At 38.3% G+C, this 12,474-nt stretch overlaps 1 protein-coding gene across 1 annotated transcript in view; it reads left to right on the plus strand.

Moving 5' to 3' along the window:
* Positions 1–3,658: 3,658 nt before the first annotated feature.
* The window catches only part of sema3ab (sema domain, immunoglobulin domain (Ig), short basic domain, secreted, (semaphorin) 3Ab), a 40,122-nt gene continuing 31,306 nt past the window's right edge, over positions 3,659–12,474 (plus strand). Inside the window, exon 1 of the mRNA XM_028449467.1 lies at positions 3,659–3,776. Coding sequence (XP_028305268.1) covers positions 3,659–3,776 — 118 coding nt within the window. The remainder of the gene's footprint in view (positions 3,777–12,474) is intronic.

The raw sequence follows: 12,474 nt of genomic DNA on the forward strand, positions 1-12,474 counted from the left end.
GGGTAAATGTTTGTGCTGATTTGAAATCGGGGAGGTCCTCTAGAGAGAGGAGAGCAGCTTGTGTGGAGATATGGGGGAGAGGAGGACATGCTTTGTGACGGGGAGGTGTAGAGCATTCTTTAATAAAGGCTGAAGTGAAGTCCAGAGGCGGCCTCTCACTCACTAAAGAGGAACGAACACATATCCTCCCTTACTCTCTTACTTCAAACATGGAGCAGTTTAAAAACACCACCTCCTTTCCTCATCTGCTTGTGTACATAAATAAAAAGAATAATCCCTGTTAAACACTGACTTAAACATAGCACTCGGCGCTTTTTGTGCAACTGAATAGTCGAGTATAGACGACGTTTAATTGGTGCTTGAGGAAGAGGCCCCGGCCATTGAAACCGCTGCGTCCTTTGGCTTCCATACAAAGTGATGATAGTCAAGAACACTCAGAAAAGTGTTATTCAGTCGGCTTTTTATAAAAGGTGAGAGAGTTTGAAGGAAACGTAATATTTCTAAACTATTTTACCAACATTAAATAACATTTTTATGTGATTGCATCAAGCACAGGGCTAAAGATGAGTATTCACTTGTTCCAGCTCTTATTCCGGTCCATTTTTATATTTTTCTGTAATTTTTTTGTATTTTTGTAGTCGTCTTGTGTAATTTTGTGCATTTTTGTTGTCATATTGTGTTTTTGGAGTCACCTTGTGCATTTTTGTTGTTGTTATGTACATTTTTCTGTCATTTTGTGTATTTTTGTAGTAGTTTGTGTATTTTTTTAGTCACCTTGTGTGTTTTGGGATTCATTTTGTGCATTTGTGTTGTCATTTTGTGTTTTTGGAGTCACTTTGTGCATTTTTGTTATGGTTATGTACAATTTTCTGTCATTTTGTGTATGTTTGTCCTTGCCTTGTGTGTTTTGGGAGTCATTTTGTGCATTTTTGTTGTCATTGCATTAAGCAAGTGTTTTTAAATGACTTCCTAACAGACTTTAAACATTTTTTTTTTGATGGAGGATTTTGAAGAATGACTCCCTTTCAAATAAAAAAAGGATTGTATGATGCACATCACCTCACAGGGCTGAAGATAAGGATCCACTTGTTCCAGCTCCTAATCCGCTCCATTTTGCAAAGCCGCAGAAATTGGCGTGACACTCGTTCCCCATAGACTCCGGCGTCCAGCGCCAGCTCGTATTAGCATAACCATGAGGCCCATCAGTTCTCCAACGGGATCAGTTCAGCTCTCCTCCCACTGTCTGATGGCTCTTTATCCAGACGGATACAGGCTGTTAGCGCCCTCAACCACTGAAGTCATTATCATTCACCACCAGAACTATTCAGCTCACTGAGGGCCACGCTGTTTAGAGCCAGATTGACATCTCATTTGGAACGCTTAAAAAGACAGGGGAACCTCCTTTCACAATAAAACACTCATTCAATTAATCTTTGTCTTAAAGTCACTGCTTTAATTTGTTATGAAGTCTGCCTGTATTAATAATAAACAATGCATTTGATAAAAAAAAAAAAAGAAGGACAATGATAAATCAGAATGTGAGAGGAAACCACACAGCTGTCACGGCGTGGGAGTCTTCACCCTAGGTCTCCTGTTGGCTCACAGATGATGATGATGATGTTGAAGGCTTATCACTAACCTACACACAATTAGTCTCACCTCAGCTTGAACATTTGTGTGATGCTTGTTAGAGGAAAAGCGTTTTCCTGGAAGTTGTGTTTTTGTCTGGTGAGCGGCGCCATCACTCCTCCAGTTACCTGATTGTTCTGTGCGTTGGTTCAGATAGTTCCACATCAACCAAGGACTTTATCACTAATCCATTAGAGAGTCAGGTGAAAACGAGCTGCAGTTACATCACATTCGGAGAAGCCAGTCCAACGTTGTTCTGATTAGGTGTCTCCCTCCAGCCATGGATCATATCTCTCTGTTTTATCTAGTTTCATGATCATTTCCTGGATTATTAGTCAAATGTAAAACCATGTTGGATACAGAAACTTTAAAATTTACTTTAGAATATAATGTACGTGTGTTAAAGCTTTTCTGTGTACAGCACACTTATGTATTTGTTTTTTTTTAGCTGTCTCATGAGAAGTATGTAGACTCCAGGAAATAAAGGAAAACAAGAGTAGGAGTCAAACATTCTCCAAACTCCAAATTTCTTCTTTTACAGATATCGTAAGTTATCTGGATCAATGATCCTCATCATAGTACCATCATCATTCACACTTTAAAGGCTCAATAATCTCATTGATAACCATACAGTTGGTCCAAATTTTTAGATTTCTAAAACTGATCCAGGATCAGGATATTGATCTGGATGCCCTCAAACATGTAATGGAATCTTCTATAATGTAAGGTATATATTTGGTTAAAATGTTGGCAAAATCTGTTTCATGCTTTTGAAGTATTCCTGCTAACAGACAAACAAACAAACAAACAAACTGGTGAAAATATGGTTTCCTTGGTGGCGGTAATAAAAAACTGACTATTGAAACTGATTTAGAATCAGTATATTGATCCGAATCCTCTCCAAACTTTAATGGAGTCTTCCATGAAGTAGGATTTGTCTTTGGTATAAAAAATATCTAAGATCTGTTCTAGGGGGAGCGTGAGGTCATGGCAGGTGGGGGGGTCACATTTAGAATATGTGATTGCACACTTATTATTATTTAGTTATTTATTATACTTGTTATTTCTATGAGTTTTGAAGAAGAATCACAATTTTTACCTTTATCCATAAAGGTAACATTTTATCATTTTGTTGTGATGGCATGGGGGGCTGAAAAATGTTTGCCCTTTAAAGGAGGGCTCAACAGAAAAAGTTTTGAAACCAATGTAATCCTGCTAACAGAAGAACATACACCCAAATAAATTAAGAAACGATGGTGGAAATATGAGATCTTTGGTGAAGGTAAAAATACAAAAGTGTGTATTTTGTTCAATTGTTCCATGTTAATACTGAACTGTGTTTTTCTGCTCCCTCACTATAACCTCTAACCTGAACCAGAACCTTCACTCCTCTCTACGACTCATTGATTTTATTTCTCCCGCCTACACTGCTCTGCCTTTCATTTCTCACTCTCTCTATCTCTCTCTCCTGCAGCTCTCAGCCTTCCTCCCCCTCCCTCCCTCCCTCCCTCCCTCTAGTTGCTTCCTCTCCCAGTTCTCTGAGCTGTCTACCTCAGCTGTTCTCACTTGCACTGTGTGCCTTGTGCTGAGAGGACAGGGCTACACTCAACTATAGCTGAGAGAGGGTGAAGTGAAGTAGTGAAGGCAGACACAGTGTGTTAGTGAGTGAGTGGAGTAACAGCTGGAACAATGAGGACCTGTTGGCTTTTTGGTTTGTAGGTGAAGGTAGAGACTCAACTGTGACTCAGATCAGTGTTTAGACAGAGTTCCATGCAGTCAGTGTGACTCTAGAAGCTGACTCTAATGTAGTTGTGTTGCTTCAGGTGAAGTGCTCGGCTTTGGGAGGACAACATGCATCGACTTTCCCCCAACTCTGCTCTGCAGCTTTGATCTCCTTTGGAGTTGGACTCTAATTTTGGGTTTTTGACCCCTTGGAGCAGGAAAAGACCTGAAGAGGACCAGGCGTCCTGCCAACAAGAATATTTTTTTCTGAGGCAAACTGATCTGGATCTTTGTAGCCCAAAGGAACATGGGCTTCTTCTGGAACATCATTGTGCTGCTGTGCAGTGTGCCTGTGCTCAGGACGCAGGGCAGCAACGTCCAACAGACCAAGAACAATGTCCCACGTCTGAAACTCTCCTACAAAGGTTGGTTTTTGATTGGTTTATCATTCTCTATATTCTTTAGGGGTTTCAAGGGTAAAATAAATCAGTGGTTCTCAACCTCTTCAGCCCACGACCCCCAAAATAAAGCTGCCAAAGACCAGGGACCCCCACTGTACCTGAAGGTGGTTGAACACAGACATGAATATTGAAGAACAGTCATGTGGAGACAGGGTCATCTATAAGGGGGAATAAAGGGGAGAGATTTTTGGGGTCCATCTATAAAGTCAGCAAAATAATGGTTCATTGTTCTATGAATCTGTGATAATAACATTTATTTATTCATCTGAATAAAATCCACTGTTATCCAGGAAGTTCACTATTATTATTTGGGCCATAGTATATATAGTTATCTTAAAGATGTAAATCCTTGTTTTAATCACAAATAAAATTGGTTAAAAGTTACCAAAAATGATGAAAAAAGGTGGTGAATTTGGGATTTTAAAATCCACAGAAATTGGTTAAAAGTTGCAAATACAGAGAGAAAAAGTGGTATTTAAAAAAAAAAAAAAAAAAAAAAGGTTCAAAGTGTCAATATTGGCTTAAAAGTAGCAGAAATAGTAGGTTGGGGTAACATCATTTAAAAAGTTGGAACAATTAGTTTAAACCTGCAAATAATGGTGGGAAAAGTGGTGGAAAGGGTTTATAGGGTTTATTTAAGTGCTGAAAATGTCTTGAGAATGGAAAAAATTTGCAAAAAAGGCATTAGAATTTGATAGAGAAATAGCAGAAATGAGAGTAATGTAGCAAAAATGCATACAAAGGAGCAAAAATATAACTATAAAAAGTATTGAAAATAGGTTAAAATATGGCAAGTGTGGTGTAGTTGCAGAAAAAGAGTAAAAATAAACAAAACTTTGCTCAAATTGTTCAACAAATATTCTTAGTGTTTTGAAGGCATTTCCCAGTGTCCCATGACCCTAAATATGGTCCTCGACCCCATTTAGGGTCTGACATAGAGCAAAATTAAATTATGTCGAATTTATAATTGGAAGTGCAAACTTTAGCACATTAATGTTGAAATTGTTAATTTTCCCTCCAAAAATCTGCAGCCCACTTGTAATCAAACTGGTCCGTATTTGGCCCTTGAACAATAATGCGTTTGACACCCCATCAGCAATATTCATTTTGTTGCCAATTTTTAGTGAATTTTGAGAAACGTGGATGATTGAGGAAAACTCCAGGATTTTTATACAATTTGCAATTAAAAAAATGATGGAAAACTGAGCTCTCTGGCAAACACGTTGGAATTTCATTGATTGTCTGAAGCTCTGGTGTCTTCAACTGAATTATCTGGTCATTTACTTTCTCCTGCAGGCCAAATCGGATGCTCTCAAAGGCCGGTTTTGGCCCCCAGGCCTTGAGTTTGAAACTGTGTGGTGTATAGAATACTGTTGTAACTGTGCCCTCTTAATCCCCTGGAGATCACTGCTAACGATGACTGATGTAAAGAGATTTCCAACAAGCGTATAAATGCTTTATAGGCTGTTAAACTTTATGGCTTACACTCACTCGTCCCACAGTAAATACTCCTCTCTCTCTTTTTTATACAATATAAGATGTGTTGGACGTAAAGATACTGTTACTTTTCAGGGACTAATTTTACTCACGCTATGTGATGTGTTCATGTTTAATTAGCTGAGGTAAACACGAAGTCATTGGAAAGATATTTGTGGCAGTAAAACTTCAGCTGCAGTGACTTAATGATCAGGAGGGACTAATAAACAGGAATTATACACGACCCACTCAGACTGGAAGAGATGTATTGATCCTACTGTATGATAAAGGGATCCTCTGCTGTTTTTACAAATGTGGCCTAAAATCTTTGAAATGTACTTATTAGAAGATCTATGCCTTATTATTTTGCACCATATTCATTTTTATTAACTTTTAAAAATGGGACTACTAAACGGTTTAAGCCTATGTTCCTCCATCTTGAAATGACGTGATTGATGATGTCACACGGCCCCACTGCCTTGTTGTGTGCCATTGTTTTCTATTGGAGTGAAGCATTCAGCCTACTTTTTAGATCATTTAGCAGCTTTTTCAGTCAAAATGACAACTTGTGCTGCTTTCAGTTGCTTTTAATCAGGGGTGTCAAACTCATTTTATTTCAGGGGCCAAATATGGAGCAGTTTGATCTCAAGTGGGCCACAGATTTTATGTATGAAAACGAGAAATTTCAACATTATTTCACCCTAGTTTACACTTCTACGTATACATAAAATACAAAATGTGCAAGAAACTGACAATATTCGAGCAATAAGTGACCCATATCAGTCCCAACAGCATCTTCACTTGTATTTACTTTCACTTGTTTACATGTAATTAAGAGAAATATTGTTGTTTTATTTACACATTGATTCATGTTTTCTCTGTGATTTTTCTTTTCTTCTGCGGGTCGAATTGTATGCTCCAAACGGCTGGATTTGGCCCCTGGGCCATGAGTTTGACACATGTGCTCTAAATAATAACGGAAAGGTGAAGATGTCGTAGTAAACCTCTTTTGTTTACCCAAAGAGGATAAAAACAGTTGTGACCAGAAAATCTATGACTGCAGGGGGTGTCAGTTCCAACTCAGCCGTTTGGTAGTAGACAATGAAGCAGAGAAGAAGAGCTCAGTGCGCTGACATGCTATGGTGGCTGAAGTTAGCAAGTAATCACAGAATGTTGAAGACGTACAAACCCTGAGGAGAGAAGTCCCTTTGGGTGGGATTCCTTCAACAATCTGTGTGAGTGTGTCAGCGCACTGTTTATGGGAGAGTAAAGGTCCCTTAGGGGAGCTCTTCTTCTCTGCTTCATTGTCTACTTCCAAACCGTAGAGTTAGAACTCTCGCGTCCTGCGGTCACAAATTTTTGGTAAACAAAAGAGAGTTACATTGTTATATTGAACTTTTCCTGATTATTTAGAGCAACCAAAAGCAGCACAATCAGAATCAGAATGCCTTTATTGTCATTATACAATTGTACAACTAGATTTATTTGGCTTCACTTTAATGTGCAAACAGCTCAAAGAAAAACAACAAAAAATAATATAAATAGAAACTCTATTTAAGGAATGATGGGCTAAGTATGGTAGGAGTTATTTACAGGTAGCAGTGTAGTAAATTATGAATAGATATTGCAGAAAATAAAGTAAATATTTGTACAGTATGAAATGTAGTGTTGAAAAGATGAAAATATAAATATTGCACAGTATGAAATGTAAAAACTATTGCAGGAATATTAAATATAATTATTGCACAGTGTGAAGTATAATTATAACAAGAAAAAGCTGCTAAATGATCTAAAATGCAGGCTGAATGCTTCACTCCAATAGAAAACAATGGGATGTTTACAGGCAGTGGGGCCGTGTGACATCATCAATCACGTGATTTAAAGATGGAGGACCACCGGCTCTAAAACTGTAAAGTAGTCCCATTTTTTAAAAGTTAATAAAACAAATAAGGTGCAAAATAATGTTTTGTTAGACATAGATCTTTTAATATTGACATTTCAAATATTTTAGGCCACATTTATCCCACATGATCCCTTTAAGTGACTTCACTTTACTTTACATCCGCTTCTGTATTTTGTTGAAATGAATGAAGCATGTGTGGATTCCATCACTACATTTGCTCCTCTTGTCACTTTATCTCCATTCTGATCAACTGCTGCTGTCAGTTTTGCATGAAAAGTGGCAGCAGATACTCTCCATGGCAGCTGAGCATCATCTCTTCCTCTTCTTCTTTTTCCTGAATGTCATTTTTCCACTCGGTTCTTTCCTTCACGGTAATTATCCTCAGGATGAATGGAGTAGGTCTGTTTCAGCAGCAGATGGCTCAGCCAAAGAGAAATGTTTCTCTCTCAGCACTGGGGATCCATAATTACACACACACACACACACACACACACGGATATGTGACCATCTGTAGATAGCAAATGATACCTGGGAGGTTATCGCTCACTTTATGCCGCTTTGGTGAAGCTCAGTCATACAGTGAGATCTCCATCAGAGACCAGAACCAGAACCAGAACCAGAACCCCAAGACCAAGACTGTAAACATCTGGTTTAAAAACCAGGACAAGGTTGAAAAGATAAAGAATTTTAGTTTTCTGTGGGTGTCAATTTGTTTGTCTCAATTTTTCCAATAAATAACTGAATGAATCCAATACAGTATGAAATAGAAAATGTGTTTTTATATTAATAAATGCAGAGATAATTTCAATTCACTTCAAAATAAAATACTAAAAAAAGATACAATTAAATTAAATCAAATTAATCCTTGTACATATTTAAAATCTACTGATACGTCCAGAATTATTTTATTAGGTATAATGGTGGTGGCGGTGAACAGAGGGAAGGAGTGAGTGGTTATACCTAAAACTGGTATTTGGGATCAACGTGTCCAAAGTTCAACCCATCCCACAGCCCAAGGCATGCCAGTGCATCCTTGACCAATGTTTGTGCAAGAACCGCTTCTGTGAACCCAAGCGCCGCCCCGGGCCCAAAGATGTAGCCAGGCCATCAGAGCCAACGGGAGCCAAAGAGTCTCAATTCAGGGAATTTCAGGGGGAATCTTGTTTATTCAGTTGCAACTTTGAAGATTTTTATCAGTTCTCTAACTTTAAAATAAGATAAGTCAGAGTTAGTATGGACGTAGAGTTATTAATTAGATCTACTGTAAGGTTTCAAGCATCCTGTAACTATAGGAACTATTGCATGTGAATCACTGACACCATCGTGCAAATTGGTTAATGCCACAGTATTAAGTGAAGTGGATTTACTGACTGGGAGAAATTGGATTCACTGCGTTGAACGGCCGGACAGCACCTGTTTCAGACAGCGTGAGAAGTGGGAAACACAGCGGGCTCTGTGTGACGCGGGGGGTGCGTGAGGTGAACGAACCCTGACCCCTCCGTGTCACCTGGAATATCAGGAGTAAATCTAAATACATTTCAGTGTTTTTCCAACTCTCCCCCGACTTCACTGCAGGGACATGTTTATTTCTCATGTGTGAACCCATGCAGGAGCAGCAGCTTGTTCTTAACTCCCATGAGTCTCTCTGATCAACTTCAACTGACCAGCGTCCACATAAACCTACAGACTATCAAAGCTCGGGAGAATGCAACGGACCTTTGAAAGTGAGAGTTTCAGGGCAGGAGGGCAGTGGAGAAGGGCTAAAGAAAACGTTGGTATCCCACAGCTTTCTAAACATCAAGAAGCTCCAACTGTATCAACGCTTTGGTGACAAAGATTAGCTACGGTAATTCAGACGTTAGCTCCCACCATTAGCTGTGTTTCCTTTATCCTTGGAAATGTGCAAAATCTAAGAAGCTCAATGAAAACATGCTCAGATATCGCTAAAAAGAGTTGGAACATGATTAAAAAAGTTGAGACTAGTTAGAGACTTTGTAATGAATGAATCTTGACAAGAGAAGCAACGTTTTCTCAATTTAATTGGATTTTGGTATATGACTAAATCCATAGGTGAAAGTAACTGATTACAAGGACTCACGTTACTGTAATTAAGTTACTTTAATGGATACTTGGAATTTTTTGTTTTAATATGATCAATGGACATTTTGAAACTACAAGAAATGAAATGACCAGACAACAATCAAATTCATCAAATCATAATCAAATTAAGCCTACAGTATAATGCATGGCGCCAAAAGAGCATTGAATGTAGGTTATTTTCTCAATTTTAGAGAATAAATGTATTTATACTTAGAGCCTGATGATTTCTTTTTATTTTGAATTGAATTCATTGGTGTTATTGTTTTTTTTTAAATTGTACATTTTGACAAACCTTTGATTTTATACAAATGCTTTTGTCTCTTCCTTTTTAAGTTTATTCATGAGATGTTTAATGTATGCAAGTGAACCATGGCAATATTTATTACCAACAATAAATGTGGGAGGTGAAAGTAACTAGTAACTTTTACTTTGAGTACTATTTAATTGATCTACTTTTTTACTTGTACTTGAGTTCAATTTAAATCAAGTACAGTGCTTCAACGTGAATAGGTTATATCGGTACTCTTTATGCTGCGTTCACACCGAATGCGTCTTCTGCGGCACTGGACGCATCTGCTGCATGAAACGTACCGCAGGGTCTGCAGGATCAAAAAATGTCCCCATGTGCTTCATACGCACTTCTGAAGCGAAGTGCCTCCCACCAGCAACACATCCATCTTGGTAGTTTCACTGCCTGCTAAAGCGAGGGGCTGAGCTTCTTTTTCTCCTCTCATAAACATAAACCACAAGCGAAAAAAGCCGGTGTGATTAGCGACTAATGCTATCCTAGCTCAGTGCCGACTTTCAAAGATGCCTTTGTACGGTCCAATCCGCACTTGACGTGCGGATTGGACCGTACTGCCGAGCAGGAAAGATTTTGCATCTAGGACACATCTGTCCATTGACTTTGTATGTAATCTAGACGTACGGACATTTCATGACCCATCCGGTGTGAATGCAGCATTACAACTCTGTCCATACGTTAGGTCGTACTAGCTGTGTTTCCATTACCCTTGGAAGTGCACAAAATCTAAATTGCTTAATACAAACTGGTAATGGAAACATTAACATTTTGAAAAAAGCACTTTAATATCATTAAAATGTTTTTACTAAAGGTGGGACTTGATTAAAAAATGAATCAAGTTAATTACAGACTGACAATATTCGACAGTAGAAGCAACCTTTTTCAGTTTAAGTTAATTTTGGGATATGACTGAATCAATGAAAACAATACATGAGCATAAACAACAAAATAGTGTTTATTATATATATTTTTTATAGTTATAACATAATGTGTAATGAATTAACAAGGAATATTATGATAGCATTGTTTACAAAGCACTAACTTCAATTTAACTAATCTATATTTTTATAAACTTGTAAACAAATGTGTTTTTGTGTATACAAATATGAAAACAGCACTTAGTACAGAACATTCCAGAGAAGTGGAAACTAAACTGTACAAAATAGTTAGAATATCTGTGGCATGAAATAAACAGAGCAACTGATGAAGCTGATGAATTTAGTTTGAAATAGTCTTTCTATATAGCAGTTGATTATTTGGGTCAGATGATGCTATCTGTAGCAGCGCTTCTAGCTCCGCCCACATCCTCTACCACAGAGAATGGTTGACTGTCCACTACAATAATTCATCCACTGACTTTGTTCATTTGTCACTCTTGGATTTATTCATTTTGGGTCTGAATTCTGTCATCTTGTCCAGTGTGGATTAGAGACACTGTCTGCTCAGACTAGGCCCGTTGACTGTGCTCGCTGCTACATGTTTAGGATTTAGGTGCTAGCTGCTACATGTTTAGCATTGAGGTGCTCGCTGCTACATGTTTAGCATTGAGGTGCTTGCTGCTACATGTTTAGCATTGAGGTGCTAGCTGCTACATGTTTAGCATTGAGGTGCTCGCTGCTACATGTTTAGCATTGAGGTGCTTGCTGCTACATGTTTAGCTTTGAGGTGCTTGCTGCTACATGTTTAGCATTGAGGTGCTAGCTGCTACATGTTTAGCATTGAGGTGCAACCTGCTACATGTTTAGGATTTAGGTGCTCGCTGCTACATGTTTAGCATTGAGGTGCTAGCTGCTACATGTTTAGCATTGAGGTGCTAGTTGCTACATGTTTAGCATTGAGGTGCTAAACACGAAGCACAGAAATGACTTCTGCTCTGGTTCTCCTGTTTCTTGTGTCATGGTCTGTACATCAGTATTAAATTGTATCAAACCAATCACTGTGCATAAAAATGCACAAATTCTAAATAGCGGGAAAAAAACAAAAAAAAAACAACTATTGGAAACACCTGAATTTGTATGAAACACTCAAATATCAAATATTACGCTTTCATGAGGAGGTATTTTAGATGTTTCCATATTGAAATGTATCGCAAAAGCAATTACACGTTACATGACGAGGTGTACCTGGTCACATGACCACTTTTCTCTGGGAAAACGTGGTATGTGTGGACAGAAGAGGAAACCCAGACATATCTTAGCATTATACTTAAAAAAATATTAGTGCCACATTAGACGTGAAACAACAAAGGAATGCAGAGTATTATAAAGATGTTTGGAGGGTCCATCTTCCTGCAGAGAAGTCTCGCGGGAGTAACAAGGCCCCACAACAACCTTCAATGGAAACACGTTCAAAGCTCAATTATTCTAATATCGCTTTTATTTTGTGCAAAAACTTTAATGGAAACACAGCTAATGTCGACTGATTGTGGAGACACGTTCATGTCCTCTGGGAAAAGTAGGCATACAAAGACTCAATTGGGTTTTGATTTGTGGGTCAGAAAAAGGGAAAGAACAAATGCTGTTTATAGTCCAGAGAAGAAACAGAAGGTACTTGAGTTTTATAGGATGTGGGTGTTCTGCCAAAACCACTTCTCTTTTCCCGACCTGTCCACCTCTTTACGGAGCAAAGCCAACGTCTCAGTAAAAAGCCACTGACACAACAAAGAGTCAAATGAATTCACACCAAGGAATCCTAATGCTATAAGTCAGATGAGTGGATAAAAACAGCTGGCTCATGGTTTTATTAGAACACATTCCCTTCAGGGGTAACTGTTGAACAACATGGTGTTATTCCTGTTTCTACAGCCTGAAGCGATTTTTAATCAAAGTTGGAAAACGATCAATCTGTGAGCATATTAAGAATCTTCTGAGAGGAGTTGG

The sequence above is a fragment of the Gouania willdenowi genome, chromosome 6 (genome assembly GCF_900634775.1).
Source record: "Gouania willdenowi chromosome 6, fGouWil2.1, whole genome shotgun sequence".
NCBI classification, from domain to species: Eukaryota; Metazoa; Chordata; class Actinopteri; order Blenniiformes; family Gobiesocidae; genus Gouania; species Gouania willdenowi.